At 46.9% G+C, this 16838-nt stretch overlaps 1 protein-coding gene across 3 annotated transcripts in view; it reads left to right on the top strand.

The window, feature by feature from the left end:
• Positions 1–4677, top strand: part of UPF2 (UPF2 regulator of nonsense mediated mRNA decay) — a 97351-nt gene extending 92674 nt beyond the window's left edge. For all 3 annotated transcript variants that reach the window (XM_033100654.1, XM_033100656.1, XM_033100655.1), the window contains exon 22: positions 3375–4677. In XM_033100654.1, the coding sequence (XP_032956545.1) occupies positions 3375–3384 (10 nt within the window). In that variant the 3' untranslated portion in view covers positions 3385–4677. The remainder of the gene's footprint in view (positions 1–3374) is intronic.
• Positions 4678–16838: the final 12161 nt, after the last annotated feature.

The raw sequence follows: 16838 nt of genomic DNA, 5'->3' as shown, positions 1-16838 counted from the left end.
AGCCACTTAGATGTCTCACGGGAACTTAAACGTCAGTGCGCCCCTGCCCCCCGCCACTCTCCTGTGTTCTCTGGCTCAGTGAATGGAAACACTGCCCACCCAGTTGTCCAAACTAGAAAAGGAGCTTTTAGTTTAAACTCCTCTCTCCCTCAATTTCCATATCTAGTTAATTAACAAATCCCTGATTCTTCTGCTGAATGGTTCTCACACTTGCCCATTTTATTCCACCTCTACTGAGAAATCCTAGATCCCGCTACCATCACCTCCCATTGGATTACTGCCAGCAGCCTGCTATCGACTTCCCAGTCTCCAGCTCCAACCCCTTCTGTTTCATTCTTTGTGTTCTTTCCACAGTGCAGATCTGCTGTCTCATTATGTGAGCTCTTCAGTGGGTCCTCATGGCTGGTGGGATAACGTCTAAGGCCCTGAACTTGGTTAAACAGCCCTGCATGATGGGGGTGTGCTTGCTTTATTAGCTTTCTCTTGCTATTTTTAACCCCTACTCCCAAGCAAGCTGGCCTTTTAGTTCTTTCTTAGGGTCTTTTGGCCACCCTCTGTTTGGAACCCTCTCGTGCTTTCCCTGGGAGAGCTCATGCTCCTTCGTCAGATCTCACCTTGGTGCTCTGAAGCCTGACAGGTCAGTGTGTGTGCCGCCCTGGCTCACGTCTCTCCACAGCCTGAGCTAACCACCTTGCTCACTTGTCGCTTCCCCCGTGAGACTGAAGCCTGGTGCAGAGGCGGAGCCGTTGTAAGTCCCGCGTACTTCCTGCTGCCTGGCCTATAGTACCGTTTGCTGAAAATAAGACTTAGCCAGACAATCGGTTCTAATGCGTCTTTTGGAGCAAAATTTAATATAAGATCCAGTCTTATTTTACTATAAGACCTGGTCTTATATAACATATAATATAATAAATATAATATACCAGGTCTTATATTAATTTTTGCTCCAAAAGATGCATTAGAGCCGATTGTCCGGCTGGGTCTTATTTTCTGGGAAACATGGTAGATGCTCAGTACATATTTGTTGAGTGGACAAAGGGCCTTTTACAAATTTATGTGTAGTCATTTCACAATCTTTCTCCTTGTGTTTTCCTCCCTAACTTTCTTCCCTGTCGTTTCTGGATTTTGTGAGAGTCCCAACTCTTGAGTAACCCCTCTAACTGTTTTAAATCTCTTCTTAAAATCATAACTTGAAAAAAAAAAATCCTAACTTGTCCATCATTCTTGAAAAGGCCGTCTGTAAAGTATCATGATATTTTCCAAGCCAGTGCTGTTACAGAGTGGTTGTGGATGACCAGTATAGAGGAACAAGCAGACATGTAAACATGAGTTTTTGAGCCTTTTGAGCACCAAATATTCTTTGCCATTTTTTATACTTAAGTTTTAAGTGGAGAAATGTAGTAATTTGAAAGAACATAACTGAGGGGGTAAAATCTCTTGGTGCTTTGTCTCCTCTTTATTTTCTATTTTCAATGCTGGGCCCAGACTTGGCAGAAAGATGTTTATGTGGCACAGTGGTTTATCAGCTCTCTTACGGAGAACGTGCTGAGCGGGGAATTCCTATACAAAGGAGCAAAAAGAAAATTCTGTGAGTGAGATCTGAGAAACTGTTTTCAATTTGATCCTTAACTTGGCAAGTGCTTTTTTAAAAATAAATTGTTATCAATATTGTTGAAATTACATAGCAGATACAGGGAAATTTATTTGGAAACTCATTAGTAAAGCATTTTAATGTTTTTCTTACCTGTGGATTTTGATTAGGCTCCCAGACTTTAATTATGATTTTTACCCTTTCTAATCAGAATCAAAATAGGGCTGTAAGTTAAAACTTCTGCCCCTCTCCCTGGGCAGTAATGCTGTAACAAAGTATAGGCATTTGCTTATAATGAGTTAAGATAGCAATAGCACTCTAAGTAAACTAAGTAGCGATGGACCCCTTAGTACAGGACTCAGTTGTTTTCTGCTCTGTTCATGTCGAAAACACTGAAGCTTGACATCTTTGCAAAGTGTTAGTACTAAGATAGTTTATAAGCTACAAATTCGCATGGATTACTCCAGTGCTCCTCAAACTTTAAAATACGTATTTGAATCACCTTGACTTTTACTGCACTGCTGGTGCTGATTCGTTTCTGACCAGCTCCCAGGTGATGGCAGAGCTGCTGCAGTGCGGACCACACTCTTGAGTAGCAAGCGCTATACGAACAGGCTTTTTGTTTAAACCCATCTTAAGGAGAATGTGCATTTTTTATTACATATTCTCTGTATGTCCTTATTTGTAAGATTAAATAAGTGGTAGTTTTGTTATAAAACAGAGTCCCTCCTACAAAAGCATTTAATCCAAAGTGTAGATTATAATCGCTTTTTTAGGCTCTTTGATTTTTAAATCTCTCAGATTCATTGTTTGCTTATAAACCAGTCAAGTGACATCGCCTACACTATGCCTAGTGACAGAAGTGTGTCTTCTTATCAAAGACTATGAACAGTTTTTTCCTGTCATTCATTGCATTTATTTAAAGTATTTTTATTTTAGACCGTTGCTTTGTCTTGATTTCAGGAGAGAGACTTTTCTCTTTCTCTCAGGGAATACTTGTGTTATTGACCTTTTTTCCATTTAGTTCAGTTCTGCACAGGTTATCCAGGCGAAGATACACTTTTTCCTATTTGCATTTTATTCTTTGGAAGTTTTTTGCTAATGTAACTTGCCTTGTGAAAAACAAACTATTAGTTTGCTAGAGCTTCCATAAGAAAGTACCACACACTGGGTGACTTAAATAACAGTTCTGGAGGCAAGTCCACGAGCCAGGTGTCGGCAGGGCCGTGAGGGAGAATGTGTTCCAGGCCTCTCGCCTGGCTTCTGATGGTTTGCCAGCAATGTCTGGCATTCCTTGGCTTCTGCACCACCATCTGATCTCTGCCTTCATCTTCACAGGGCATTCTTCCTGTGTGTGTGTCTGTCTAAACCCCCCAATGTTCTCAGGGAAGGGCTATTGCTTTGCTGGCCCATCCTGCTCCTGGTAACTAATTACATCTTCAATGACCCTAACTCCAAATAAGGTCATCTGAGTACTAGGGGTTAGACTTCTACATATGAATTTGGGGGGTACACCGTTCAACCATCACACAAACCACGGATTTCAGCATCTGAGAAAGTCGTTGCAGGAAAGATACCCGGATCACTGTCCGAATTGCTCTCTTTAGTGCCCCTCCAGAGGCTCCTGTTGTGTCTTAGTCAGTAGGAGTTTGCGTGCTCTTTGCAAAGCACTGATTTGTGTGGAGACATCAGTAACAGTGGCTGGTGGTGTTTCAGGGCTCTTTTCTTGCTGGAGCTTTGTCCTCAGTTTGGTTCTTTAATGTTGCCCCGTTTGTGCCCCCAGGAGACGTTGATCCAGCAGCACGTGTCATTTCATTAGGTCCTGTATCTGATGTTGTGGATAGTGGAGTCCTCCAGCAATTGAATGAGAGCAGTGGACACATCTCAGCATGTCGGTCTAAAGAGTTGCGAATCCAAACCTGGGACAGGCTGGGGCCATGAGGCGGGGACAGCAGCCTCTGCCAACACCGGAACAAGCCGAGCTTCCAGATGAGGCACACACGGCCTTTTGTCATGGAAATCATGGGAGGGTTCATCTTCTCCTGAGAATAGCAGTCAAGAAATGAGATGGTTAACTTGACTACTGAGCAGGTACACCCAGAAGAGCGGCAGTGAGATGACTGAGCCGGAGAAGAAAGGGCTGGAATGGTAATGGCGTGGGGGAAATGAACTTGAGTTTTAAAATTGATTTGAGTTACAGTGTCTCTGAATTGAACATCCCATGTTGGAAGAAGATACATTTGGGGGCTCCAGGACTACAGTAGAAAAGTATAGAGCAAGCAGTAAAATCTTCTAGTAAAAACTTACATGCAGGACAACAAAATGATGAAAGATAACTAAATACCAGGTAATCTACCAGGAAGGCTTTTGTTTAGGAATTTGCTTCAAGAGGAACAAGGGATGAGGGAGAAAAATCAGTTTTATCCATCAGAGTCAGTGATACAATATTGCCTGTTAGGGTGAAAGAAAAATGTGAAGACTGTTAGTATACAAAGAGCATGGATTCAGAGGGCTTAGGGAAGTCTGCCACCAGGCTGAGAAGAGGGGTACTGAGCCCATTGTAAGTATCATTGGAAACAGCGTGCCAGTCAGCATGTCACAGGAAATGGACGAAGGACAACAAGAAGTGGGATCAGAAGATTTTGTTGACCTTCATGGGTTTACAGCCTCTGTCTCTAAACAAAGTATGGAAACAGTAGAGCTTTTATTTTGCTTTTGTTTTTGTTTTGTTTTGTTCCCCCCCCCCTCACCTTCTCCCTCCCCCTCCCCACTAAATAGAAATGAGGGTTCTTAGTCTGTTTCTGGCAATCTGTTAATTTATTAGGATAGTTGTCTTTCGTTTGCTTTGCTTTCCAGTAGGCGTAGTAAATTTAGTTAAAGAGCACATCTGTATGCTACAACTTGATTACATCTTTTTTCCTAGCTATTTTGCATTTTTTCTTTTACCATGTTTCAGTTTCTGCATGTAGAATTAAATAAGAAACAAAATTGTAAAGTTGTAACATTTCACATGGAAATGCTGCCCGAACTTCACCAGCTTCAAAAATCTGACCTTTGCCGATGCTGCAATAAAGTGTTGTAATTTAGATCTGGTTTGGTTGCATTTTCTTTGGTTTGGGTTTTGGAAATCTACTAAATGGGTAAGTCGTAGCTTCTTCTATAAAGGTCATCTTCGTCCTTTATAAAGTGGCCTCAGAGACGATTTCTTCAGCATGTCACTCGTAGTGTTGCTCTCACTTCAGCTTTCTGTATTTTGCATTGTTTTCCAGGGTGCCTGAGTTAGCTTCCTTTTGGGTCAGTACCAGAAGGGGCCTGTGGAGACCAGAGAAATGAACATTTTTAGAACAGGCGGAGTGTTGGTTAAGGTGGAAATTGTCGGCACAGCACCGGAGCAGGAGTGTTTACGGCTCACCCACGTGCAGAAGGGTGATGAGAGCTTGTGGGAGGGAGGCCGGCGACGCAGAGACCACTGCTTTCCCTTTCGGAGGCCGCCTTACAGTCCAAAGGAGTGACTGTAATCACTACTGCAAACACATCTGAAATTCAGCTGAGTCATTAGAATTTGAAAAGAAATTGAATTTTAATTAGAAAAAAGTTTCAAAACTCCACTTAATTTGATTATCCCTATTTTCTAACCTTCCTCACCATCTTCATCACTGACCTGTGTGCTGTTACTTACTGTTCTGTGTTGGGGAGAATGGTTGCAAGTTTTGTCATTTTTATACTATTTCTAAGTTTTAAATTGTCGGGGAGCCAGGGGTATTTGTAGTGTGTAGCCTGCCTGCAGGTCAGCTGTGGTAAGTGCCCTTCATTCACCTTTCATCTGTCATCTAGAAAGAACACGGTCACTAGCAGGTGTAACATGTTTTGGGAACCATAAAGAGAGTGCATCACATAAGGTGGTCTGTAACATTGGTACTTTATTCCGTCAGGTCACTGGAACAATGATAGGTTATTGGGGACCAAAAGATTAGTGATACGTAAGATAGGTTCTGTGTTAACCACCAAGAAGCTTGCTTCCATTTTTTAAAAAATGAGGGGAAAGCCTCCAGAATTTTGAAAAATACTATGATTCTCCTAAGCTTGTCAGTCTTTTGGGCCTCTCTTTCTCTTGTGATCCACCAGAGGAATCAGCTGTCAGCCTTCATCCTTTGATCCTTTAATTCCTTTTTGGGGACTAACAAGCAAAAAGGGCCTCTGGGGACCTGAGAGTCTGTCTGGTGAGTTCCTGCACTGCCTGTGAGAGCCGCCCAGGCCCTTTCATGCTCTTAGTCTCCAGACAGTATTGGACCCTGGCAGCCAGACAAGAAAGGATACAGATCGCACACAGTAGCTAGACCTGAACAAGGAGCAAGACGAAGACAGCAAACACCGCCTAAGACACAGCAGCCCGGGAGGGCGAGGTGCTGAGCCCTGGAGGCCCCAGGTGGTGATCCTGGAACGGGGGGAATGTCAGCTTTGGAAGAAACACTCAGTTCTCGGATGGGAACCGTCCTGAGATGTGCGGTGAGCTGTCATTGGTGGTGTCAGAGTTTTTGTGATGAGCAGAAATAGCTTCATTATAGGAGAAATAGGCCCAGAGTGGTGAGGCCAACACAGAGAGGCGGCCCTCTGATTTCTTAGTAACTCCAGCCATATCATAAAATATCCGTAATGCTCATAATGGAAAACCTGAGATAATGGGGTTTTTTAAAAAAAAACACACAAAAACATTTTCTTACAAAAGGCAGAGATGAAAGCTATCTCAGGTTCCGTTCAAAAATGGCTTTAAAGTCTTTTGCATTTGGAGATCAACTTCCCACTATCCAGAAGCCCAGTGCATTCTTTAGTTGCGAATGAAATACGCAATAAACTCACAGGAGATTATTGTAAGGATCCTAAAGTTTGAAACCAGCACAAGAATGTCGTTGGGCTTTAGAAATAACTAAATGGGTCAGAACTCGTGTGTGCCTTCTGCTCCTCAGCGTTATTCTTCCTCACCGTCTTAGTCTGCTTGGGCTGCCATAACAATCCCACCGACTGGGCAGCTTAAACAGCAGGCGTTTCTTTCTCGCAGTTCTGGAGGCTGGAAGCCCAAGAACAAGGTGCCAGCGTTGTGCGTTTCCGGTGTGGCCTCTCCTTGGCTTGCAGCTGGCCGCCTTCTCACTGTGTCCTCACGTGGCCTTTCCTCTGTGCGTCCATCCCTGCTGTCTCCTCCTCTCCTAAGCACACCGGTCCCATTGGGTTAGGGACCCACCCTGTGACCTCATGTAACCTTAATCTCCAAATTACAGTCACACTGGCAAGGTGGGGCTGCAACCTATGAATTTCGGGGTGACAGTTCAGTCCATGACACTCGCTGTAAACTTGCCTGCCAAAAGTTCCCGAGTTTTGTTTTGCAACTACAGAGCCAGCTTGGACCAGTGATCTGTGGTCAGTGGGGGGTGGGGGGGTGCAGGGGGTCCTGTGAAATCACGGCCGCTCTGCAGGAGCCTTAAGAATTACCTGGGAGAGGGCCACGTCTTTAACTCAGTTTTCCAATATTGGGGTTCTCTCAGATTTTAAATGTGAGGTTTACCGTATAGCTATAAGTTTATTTCTAAAGTTTGTTTTTTTAAAGAATTCCGAATGTGTTATCTATACAAGCTTTCGTTAAACCATCCCTTTTACTCTGCATGGCTGGCCCTTGGGGGCAGCTGTCCCAGCTCTCAGGCTGGTGTTCCTGCTAGACTTGTTCTGAATGAAAACAAATGGAGGTGGAAGTAATTTGAAATAAATTTTAAAATACTTAGCATGCTATAAGTAACATCACGGTTTTTGGCATTCTTATTTAAATGTGATTTTTTTTTTAACCTTTGCAAGTCAAAGGACATTTAGCCATCTTCTGTTATCTCAATGGATATGCTTCTTTCTGGATGAGTAACTTTGAAAATTGTTGGGTTATTACTCAAATGTTTGTTTCTTTAGAAGCGGTTCCAATTTTATAGTTATTGGGAAAAGCATTCCAAATTCTGTTGAGTACGTGCATGTATTTGTACCGGGGGTACTCATGTTTGTACCCTTTCTTTAGCTTCCAGCATGATACTGTATAGTCAGTTTTATTTTGGATTCATGGATTTAAACATTTGTATGAATACTTGGCAACTATGGGAAGAGAAAGACGAGAAAACTTTATTAACCCCATTCTATAGGGTTAATACCAGGCGCTGCCCTAAGCACTGGGGGTACAGAGAAGGTGGGAAAAAATCCTTCCCTCACGGAGCTGGCACGGTAGCAGGGGAAACAGACAAGAAGTGAAAAAGTCGGTGAAATTAGGTGACGGTGTCCGCAGAGTGCTTATTGCATCGCGTGGCACACAGGAAGGATTCTCTTGTTAGCAGCTACTTACTACACCTTTGCCTATGTCGTTCCCTCTGCCAGGGATGCTGTTCTGTCCTTTACTACCTGGCTTGTGCCATTTGCCTTTCAAGGTTGAGTTCAAGCTTCGCCGCCTCTAGGAAACCTTGCTGTCCTCTCCACCCCCGCTTCAATTTAGGTGCTTTTCTGGAGCTTTATTAAGATGCCTCTTTGCCTGCCTGCCTACTCACCCTTGGCGAAAGATGAGTTTTAAAGGAGAGTGGTTACAAAAAAGACAAGTGGAGCCCTTATATAGGAGTACAAGGCTAAGCATGAGGGACCCCTGTGAAGTGCTCAACAAATGCTTCCTCCAGACTCTGAGGGAATCTGCTCAACCCCAGGGCATGCCTGTGACCGTGTTCTGAACCACCTGCCCCTGCCACATGTGGAACAGAACTTCTGCACTTGACCCACACGCTGCCCAACCTTAGCTCTCACTTGTCTGGCTTGACCAGTTGAGCTCAGGAATTTGGAAAGTGGAAACAGGTCCCACTACTCTGCCATTTGCCCGGTTCGCACTGTGGATGGTGTGACTTTCGGGGTGACTTTTGGGGTCAGCGCTGGCAGGAAATTTCTCGCCTGCACTGATGGGCAGACAATGTCATTCTTGTTCCATGAGGAACGGGTGGGCTTCATGTATTCTGAGAGCTGTGTGCACCTGTAGACGCACGCCATTACAGGGTGCTCAGGTCTGGAATCGTTTTTCAGTAGACGCCCAGAGAAAGGAGATGGCTGTTATATTCCGAAGGGCAGTGAAGGCGCCAGGCTGACCACTGGTCACTCACTCACTCACTCATTAGCTGTTTATTGAGCACCAGCTCTGATACCTCCTACCTGTGTGGCCTTGGGTAGTTATTAACCTGTAGGCCTCAGTTTTCCCTCCTGTAAAACAGGGATAACTTGTTAGGGCTGTCTGAGGAATTAATGGGATAATGGACAGGAGGGTCCTAACACAGTGGCTGTTACACAGTGAGTGCTCAACAGAGGTTAAGTGGTAGAAGTACTTCCAACCACAGCTTCTGTGTGCCAGCTAGTGTTGGATACAAAGTTGACCGAGCAGACTGTTGCCCTTGAAGAACTCAGAAACCCTTCAGGTGTGCAGAGAGGGAATATCAAGTTCAAACCTGGGTGGCTAAGATCACACACATAATTTCCAGTGAACTATGCCTTATTGCCCACAGAAAAATGTGGCTGAACGGCAGAGGGAAGGCCACCTGCAGGTGACTGGCCTGGACCAAGTCCTGTGTCCTTGCCAAACAGAAAAGTAATGTCCCCACTTCCCCAGAGATCATGGGACACTTCGATTTAGGCGTAAACCTTTGCTTTTCTCATGAAGTTTTTCGTGTACGTCTCTTCCTTCCCCAACAACGGGGTTGGTGGTCCACTTGCATATTAAGGAGAAACACACATGACCCTAGTTCATTCGACTCCAGAAAGATGGCAACTTCTGCGTCCTCCGACGTCCCCACACAGGAGTGGGCTATTGGGTCAGACCGCCTTGAGTGTCGTCCTGAGATACAGATCATGAGTGGGGGACAGACCGACGAGACACCAGGATGCCCTTTGGAACAAGGGATCCTCCAAACCACACAGGCTGGTGAGTTGTGTCTCAGTGGAGTGGGCCCAACAAATGTTCCAAAGTCATCCTGAGACCGAGGTGGGTTCCTGCCGGGCTCCTTGAGAGGGCACTGGCAGAAAACAGTAAGTGCAGGGAGCCAAAAGGAAGCAGTTTTGAAATGAGAAAGCGGAGTGTTTCCTCAGCTTACTCAGTTTGACCATCCGCTGTGTGTGTAGCACCAGGGCCCATGGGGGTTGGTTTTCAAATCAGCCCACAATTACTAGGACTTCTGTGTGCACGGGGGCTACTGATGAAGCAGACAATGAGGAGCGGTAGGGAATGACCCAAATCCTTCCGTCATCTACAATCTTGTTCCAAGCCGCACGCGGCACGTGCACCTCCCTGTCCGCACACCAGCGGCCGCGCTGCCGCGTCCTGTGATGCAGGGTGGTGGAGGGGTGCTGGCTGGGAGCAGACAGAGCCGCTGGAGTCCTGGCTGCCACTGCTGGCTAGTTCCTTCACCTTTGTTTAACTCTTTTATACCATGAGAATCAACTTATGAATGTTCCAGGGTGATTGTGAAAATTGAATGGAAAGCATTCACTCAACACCTGTGTGCTGGCTTGAGGTCACTGTGATACACAAGGCAGAATTGTGCTTCTGTGGGGCTCACATTCTAGGGGAGAGAGAGACATAATAAAGAGAAATGAAGGAAAGACCAAATCGAGATAAGCTGTGACGGATACCGTGATGGGCCACCCAGGCTGCGTTCGCTGAACGCCTTGTTCTGGGAGCGCTGTTGGCAGGTGGCCTTCAGCTGTCAGCTCCTTGGGGGTGGCTCAGCCACAGACGCCGCCCAGGTGGCGCGGGGAGGCCCACATGCAGGGCTACGAAGGCCTGGCCATCCTTCCCCAGGTCACGACAACTCAAGGGCCGTTCCCGCTGCAGAGCCCCGTCACGGCCGATGGGCCTCCTGCCCGTCCCTCCTGCCCCCTTCCACAGTGGCTGATCCCAGGAGTGCTGCCTGATAAACGTGCTCGAAACCCCTTCTGGGGTCTGCTTTCCCGAGACCCAGACTGCAACCCGAGTGCTCTGCTGGGGCGTGCCGTGACTGCTCGGCTCCTTGAGGTTGGGCATGTGGGGGAGCGCCCCACCCCCACCCTACCCCCCTGGAGACAGGAAGCTCAGCCAAGACCTTGAAGATGGGGGAGCACGTCCCAGACAGGAGACCAGGGAAAGGGAGGCGCGTGGCCCGTTTGAGGGACTGGAACACCAGTGAGAGGTGGAGGAGAGAGGAAGGACTCCCAGAGGCAGGGCCCGAACCCGAGAAGACTGGGCAAGCCACGGGTGTTCTCCCAGGGCTGATACGATTTGATGTGATTTTAAAGGATATTTAAAACTCAAGGTTGAGTTCAAGCTTCGCCGCCTCTAGGAAACCTTGCTGTCCTCTCCACCCCCGCTTCAATTTAGGTGCTTTTCTGGAGCTTTATTAAGATGCCTCTTTGCCTGCCTGCCTACTCACCCTTGGCGAAAGATGAGTTTTAAAGGAGAGTGGTTACAAAAAAGACAAGTGGAGCCCTGAGTGGAGAGCAAGATAAAGGGGCTACTGAGTGGAGAGCAAGATAAAGGGGCTAAAGGAGAACTGGGGAGACCTATGAGGAGGGTGCAGCAAGAGCCTGGGCAAGAGACGATGGTGGTGACTGGAGAGAAAGACACATTCAAGACCCGTTTCCCAGGTAGGACTGAGAGGACGTGATGGAGGGGTGGGATGAAGGGGTGGGGGGGAGCATGGCCCGGCAGTGGCGCGGGGGGTGGCGCGGGGGGTGGCGCGGGGGGTACCGAGGGCACACGCGCACACAGCCCCTGTGGCGGCAGGCACTGAGAGGGACCGGCCAGGAGCTGCGCGCTCCTCCCTCCGAGTAGTGCATAGCTGGCTCCACACCACGTTTCCACAAGCTGCCGGTGTAAATGCCACTGCCAAATGGACCTGGTTTCTGGAGACTTCCTAGTCTGCAGGTGGACGGCATGGGCCTTGGCCAGAGGCCTACAGAGATGCCATTGCCCTGGGAAAGGGAAAGGAGGCCGGTGGGAAGTGGGTACTCTTCTCCAGAACTACTCTTTCTGGCTTCTAGGGACCCTCAGGCCTGGGCCCCAGGGCATGAGGTGAGGGGATACTGCCCGCTGGGCCTGCACCTGAGGAGTGAGGGATGCTCCCCGCTGGGCCTGCACCTGAGGAGTGAGGGATGCTCCCCCTTGGGCCTGCACCTGAGGAGTGAGGAGGATGCTCCCCGCTGGGCCTGCACCTGAGGAGTGAGGAGGATGCTCCCCCCTGGGCCTGCCCCGACTGGTGAGAAAGGGCTGAGTGTAAACTGATCTCTGTCGCTGTTCTGCCTGACCTGGATTTCCTTTTCCTTTCACTCTGACTTCTGTTTGTGTACTTTGCATTGTTTCTGAGAGTTGTGCACATAACAGAGGCAGCCCAGGTTGGAGTTGTCTGATCATTGCTCACCTGTAGCAGGCTGGGGGCTGCCCATCCCACGCCTGCTGCTGTCCCTCCAGAGGCCCGGCCATCACGCAGCAGCCCCTCGGCTTCCTAAAGGCCCAGCACCCAGCAAACCTCACCCGCCCCATGCCTTGGTCCACTCTTTTCCCTGCACCAGGGGAAGGTGCCATCGGCCGACACAGCCCCCACAGGAGAGAGGCTTCTGGTCACCCCTCAGAGCCCTCGGAAGAGAGGCAGAAGGGGTCCGAGAGTGTGGCTGACGGAACAATGTGTAGGTCCCCAGTGCCAGCCTGTGTGACTCGTGTCATTGCCCCTTCCCTTCCGTAGCTGTCCTGTGTTTCCACCTGAGCTCCCAGCTCCTGCTGCCTCCAACCTGAAATAAACATGGAGGTCAAAAGCATGCAAGATGGGCAGCGCCCTTGTATTACCGGGGGAGGAACTCTAAAATGAGTACAGAATCCCTAACTTCACTTGATTTTTTAAAAACTTTTTATCTGGAAATTATTATGAACTCACCAGAGGTTGCAAAATTAGTATAGAGACATACAAACCCTTCATCGTTCTTCCGCCAGTGATGACATCTTACATGACTGTAGGACAGTATCAAAACCAGGAACTGACATTGATTTAGTGCTGATAACTAGACTACAGACCTCATTCAGTTTCCACTAGTTTTTACGTATGCATTCGTGTGTGTGTGTGTGTCTACACAGTCTTATCCTATGTACAGATTTGTGTGACCCCACCACAATCAAGATACAGAATGTCCCATCATCACAGAGGAGCTACCCTTTGTCTTCTGGTTCTCCAGAGAAACAGAACCAGTAGAGAGGGAGATATGAGGAGATTTAACACAGGAATTGGTTTATGCAATTCTGGAGGCCAAAAGGTCCCCCAGTCCGCCGTCTGCAAACTGGAGATGCAGGAAAGCAAGTGGTGTAATTCTGTCTGAGTCTGAAGGCTCAAGAACTAGGAGCACCGCATCTGAGGGTAGGAGACAGTGCATGTTTCAGGTCAAGCAAAGAGAACAAAATCGCCTTCCTCCTATTTTTGTTCTGTTCAGGTCCTCAGTGGATTGGGTGAGGCCCACATTTGTGTGGGTGGATCTTCTTTACTCAGGCTACTGATTCAAGCGCTGATCTCTTTCAGAAACACCCTCATCGACACCCCAAAATGTGTACCAGTGATCTGGGCATCCCTTAGCCCAGTCCAGTTCACACATAACACTAGCATCATACCTAGAAACCGCTAATCTGGTTTTAGCTCCGCAGTTTTGTCATTTTGAGAATGTCGTATAAATGGGATCATGCAGAATGGATTTGTGATGCCCTGGACATCCATCCAAGTTGGTGCCTGTGTCAGTATCTTTTTCCTTATATGTTGCTGAGTAGTGGCTCATGGTATGGGTGTATCAGAGTTTGTTTAACTATTCACCCACTGCAGGACATTTAGGTTGTTCCCAGTTTGGGGCTATTCTAAACAAGACTGCTAGGAATACTTTGTACCAGCTTTTTTGTTTCTTTTTGTTTTTAATAATTGTGGTAAAATATACATAAAATTCACCATTTTAACCATTTTTAAATGTGCAATTGAGTGTATGTGCAGGTTTTTGTGTCAATGTAAGTTTTCATTTTTCTGAGACCAATATCCAAGAGGCAACTGCTGGACTGTATGGTAAGTGCGTGTTTGCTTTCATAAGAAACAACTGAGCCGTTTTCCATTCCCCCCAGCTATGTATGAACGATCCCGTTTCTCCACATCGTTGCCAGCATTTGGTCTTATCACTGTTTTTTATTTTAGCTGCTATAATAGGTGTATAGTGGTATCTCCTTTTAGTTTTAATTTGCATTTCTGTAGTGGCTCATGATGTAGCACACATCTTTTCATGTTTATTTACCATCATATCTGCTCTTGGGTGAAATGTCTGTTCATGTTTTTTGCCTTTCTAATTTGATTATAAGAGGGCTTGTGTTTGTGTTTTTTTGAGTTGTGAAGGTTTTTAAATAAATTCTAGATACATGTTAGAGGTGTGGTTTTCAATAATATTTTCCCGGTCTGTAGCTTCTCTTCCATTCTCTTAGCAGTGTCTTTTGCTCGGCAAATGTTTTTAATTTTGATGAAGTCCAACTTACCTTTTCCCCCCATAAATTATCCTTTTGATATCATGTCCAAGAACTGTATTCTCCCCTAGCCTTAGATCTCAAAAATTTTCTGCCATCCTTCTTTCCTAAAAGTTGTGTAGTTTTACATTTAAGTCTATGATCCATTTTGAGTTAATTTTGGTGTAAGGCGTGAGATTTAGGTCGAGGATTTTTTATCTCTGTTCAGTTGCTCCATTGCCATTTGTTGAGTCATTCCTCCATTGGATTGCTGTGGCACCTTTGTCAGAACAACCACAGAACATACTTTGTGGGTCTGTTTCTGGGCTGTCTTTTGTTCCTCTGATTTGTGTCCACCGTTCCCCCAGGACCACCCTGTCTGGACCACTGGAGTTCTGCAAGCCTTGATACTGCATAGAGTGATTCCTCCCACTTTATATTTCTTTGTCAAGACTGTTTTAGCTAATCTAGTTCCTTTGCCTTTCATACGAATTTTAGAATAAGCTTGTCTATGTCTGCAAAATATCTTGCTGGGATTTGGATAGGAATTGCGTTATTTTTGAGCTATTATGAATGGAATTATTTTTTAAATTTCATTCTCAGGTTGTTCATTGTTCATATTTAGAAATGCTATTAATTTATTTACATTGACATGACTCAACCCTTTAATTAGTTCAAGTAGTTATTTTGTGAATGCCTTAGGATTTTCATCATACAGGATGTCATCTGCAAACAGAGTTTTACTTCCTGCTTTCTAATCTGAATGTCTTATATTTCTTTTTCTTACCTGATTGCACTGGCTAGAATCTCCAGTACAAGAATCAGTAAAAGTGGTAGGAGGGGACATCCTTGCCTTGCTCCTGATCTTAGGAGAAAGCATTCTGTTTTCCATCATGCAATACAATACAGAAAAAAAACGTATGCTGACCAAGTACCAGGGCCCTGAGAAAGGGGTGGTTGGGCGAGGGCATCCGGAAAGGCTTCCCAAGGAGATGAGCTGGAGGAGGGATCAGCTCTCTGAGATCAGGAAGCGAGTTTGTCCTGACATCCAGTACTGGAACCGACAGCTGAAGAGGTCGGACGCAGGACTGCTGATACAGTACAGGCTTTGCTGTGCTTCCCCCAAAATTTAAATCTCCTCTCCTTCCTTACCATACCCATGAATGACACAGCCAGGCAACCTCCAAAGCGTCCTGTGTCACCACAGGCTCTCTTATTCCCCATCACTCCAGGATGCTGAGTGGGCTGGGCTGGGGGACAAGGAAACTCCCCACTGATCCAGGGAAGAAAGCCAGGAGCAAGCACATGGAACTCTTTTCCTGGGGTGCCTGGGGCAGCTGCCACCAATGGCATCCTGTGGACCATCTCCTATACTAAGAATCTGACTTCATTTGTTCCTTCCTCCAGGAATCTGTTCACTTATTTAGTGGATTTGTCCAGCACCGGCTAGGTGCAAGGCATCTTTTGAGACCTGGCATTGGATGAAATAGACTAACACAGTCCTTATTCACCAGACATTTGTAATTCACAACAGAGGGTTGAATCTCAAATACCTAAACCTTGGGAACAGTGTGAACTCCGGCATATGCCAAGTGCAGTGGTCCTTCTGGGAAAGCAAACAGCTGTCTCAGTGTGTGGAGGGAGGGTGGGTGTGTGGTGTGGTTAAGGCAGATGGGGTGGGGGGTTACAAGTAGGGTGGCACAGGTAAGATGAGCCCTAAAAGATGTATAAGGTTTTGATAGACGACTTGCAGGAGCTTTGGGGACACCTTAGCGCAGGATTCTGAAACTCTCATTGGGCACGACTACCTGAGATCTGGTTAAAATGTGGACTCTGATTCAGTGGGTCTGCGAGGGGCCTGAGAGTTTTGACAAGCTGCCAGGTGGAGCCGATGGTGCAGGCCGCAGGGTCACTCAGAGTAGCAAGGGTATAGAGAACATCTGACTGGACAGTAGTGAGAAAGAAGGAGAGAAGAACAGGAAAAGTGAGTAGGGGCCAGATTCCAGGCTGAGGAGTTTGAACTGTCATTCACTGGCAGGCAAAGTACAGCCTCTGAAGGTATTTGGGTCATGAAGTGAGCAAAGCTGGACTTTAGGAAGATTAGCCTGGAAATCACTCAAAGGAGAGACAAAGCAGGCACAGTGATTTGTTATCCATCTGTCCATCCGTCAGCCCATCCATCCATCATCTAGCTGCCATCCACTAACATTGGTTAGGTACACATTATGCTCCAGACCCTGGGGAAGGATAAAGAAAACCCAGTCGCAACCCCTGGGGGTCTCCGAACCCACTGGGATTGAGGAACCCCTATTATGTGTGTAGGTTCTACAGGAGCACAGAAGAAGGGGGTGGGCAAGGGACGTCCTGAAGGAGGGGACCCTTGAGAGCTTTCAAAGGGCAGCGGGAGTTATTTGGATGAGTTCAGTTAGAAGGAGCCACCTGAGCAAAAGCACAGGACGGCAGCAGCGTGGTGCACGTGGGTGGCTGCTGGGAGTTCAGGGTTGATGGAGTGTGTCGCTGGGGCTTAGGGGCTCCAGCAGTGTAGTCAGGTCCCTGCTCACAAACAGGGACTAGCTGTGGTTCTGTCAGCGTCCTGGTGGCTCACAGAACTGACTAGAAGGTTGGAGAACCCAGCTTAGGCGGGCAGCCAAGGCCCGTGTCTGAGGATTGTCCCTGAGCGAGTAGGGTGTGGTCAGCCACAGCTGCAATGCC

This window comes from Rhinolophus ferrumequinum, assembly GCF_004115265.2.
Source record: "Rhinolophus ferrumequinum isolate MPI-CBG mRhiFer1 chromosome 5 unlocalized genomic scaffold, mRhiFer1_v1.p scaffold_110_arrow_ctg1, whole genome shotgun sequence".
NCBI classification, from domain to species: domain Eukaryota; kingdom Metazoa; phylum Chordata; class Mammalia; order Chiroptera; family Rhinolophidae; genus Rhinolophus; species Rhinolophus ferrumequinum.
This window is presented reverse-complemented; position numbering and strand designations above follow the sequence as displayed.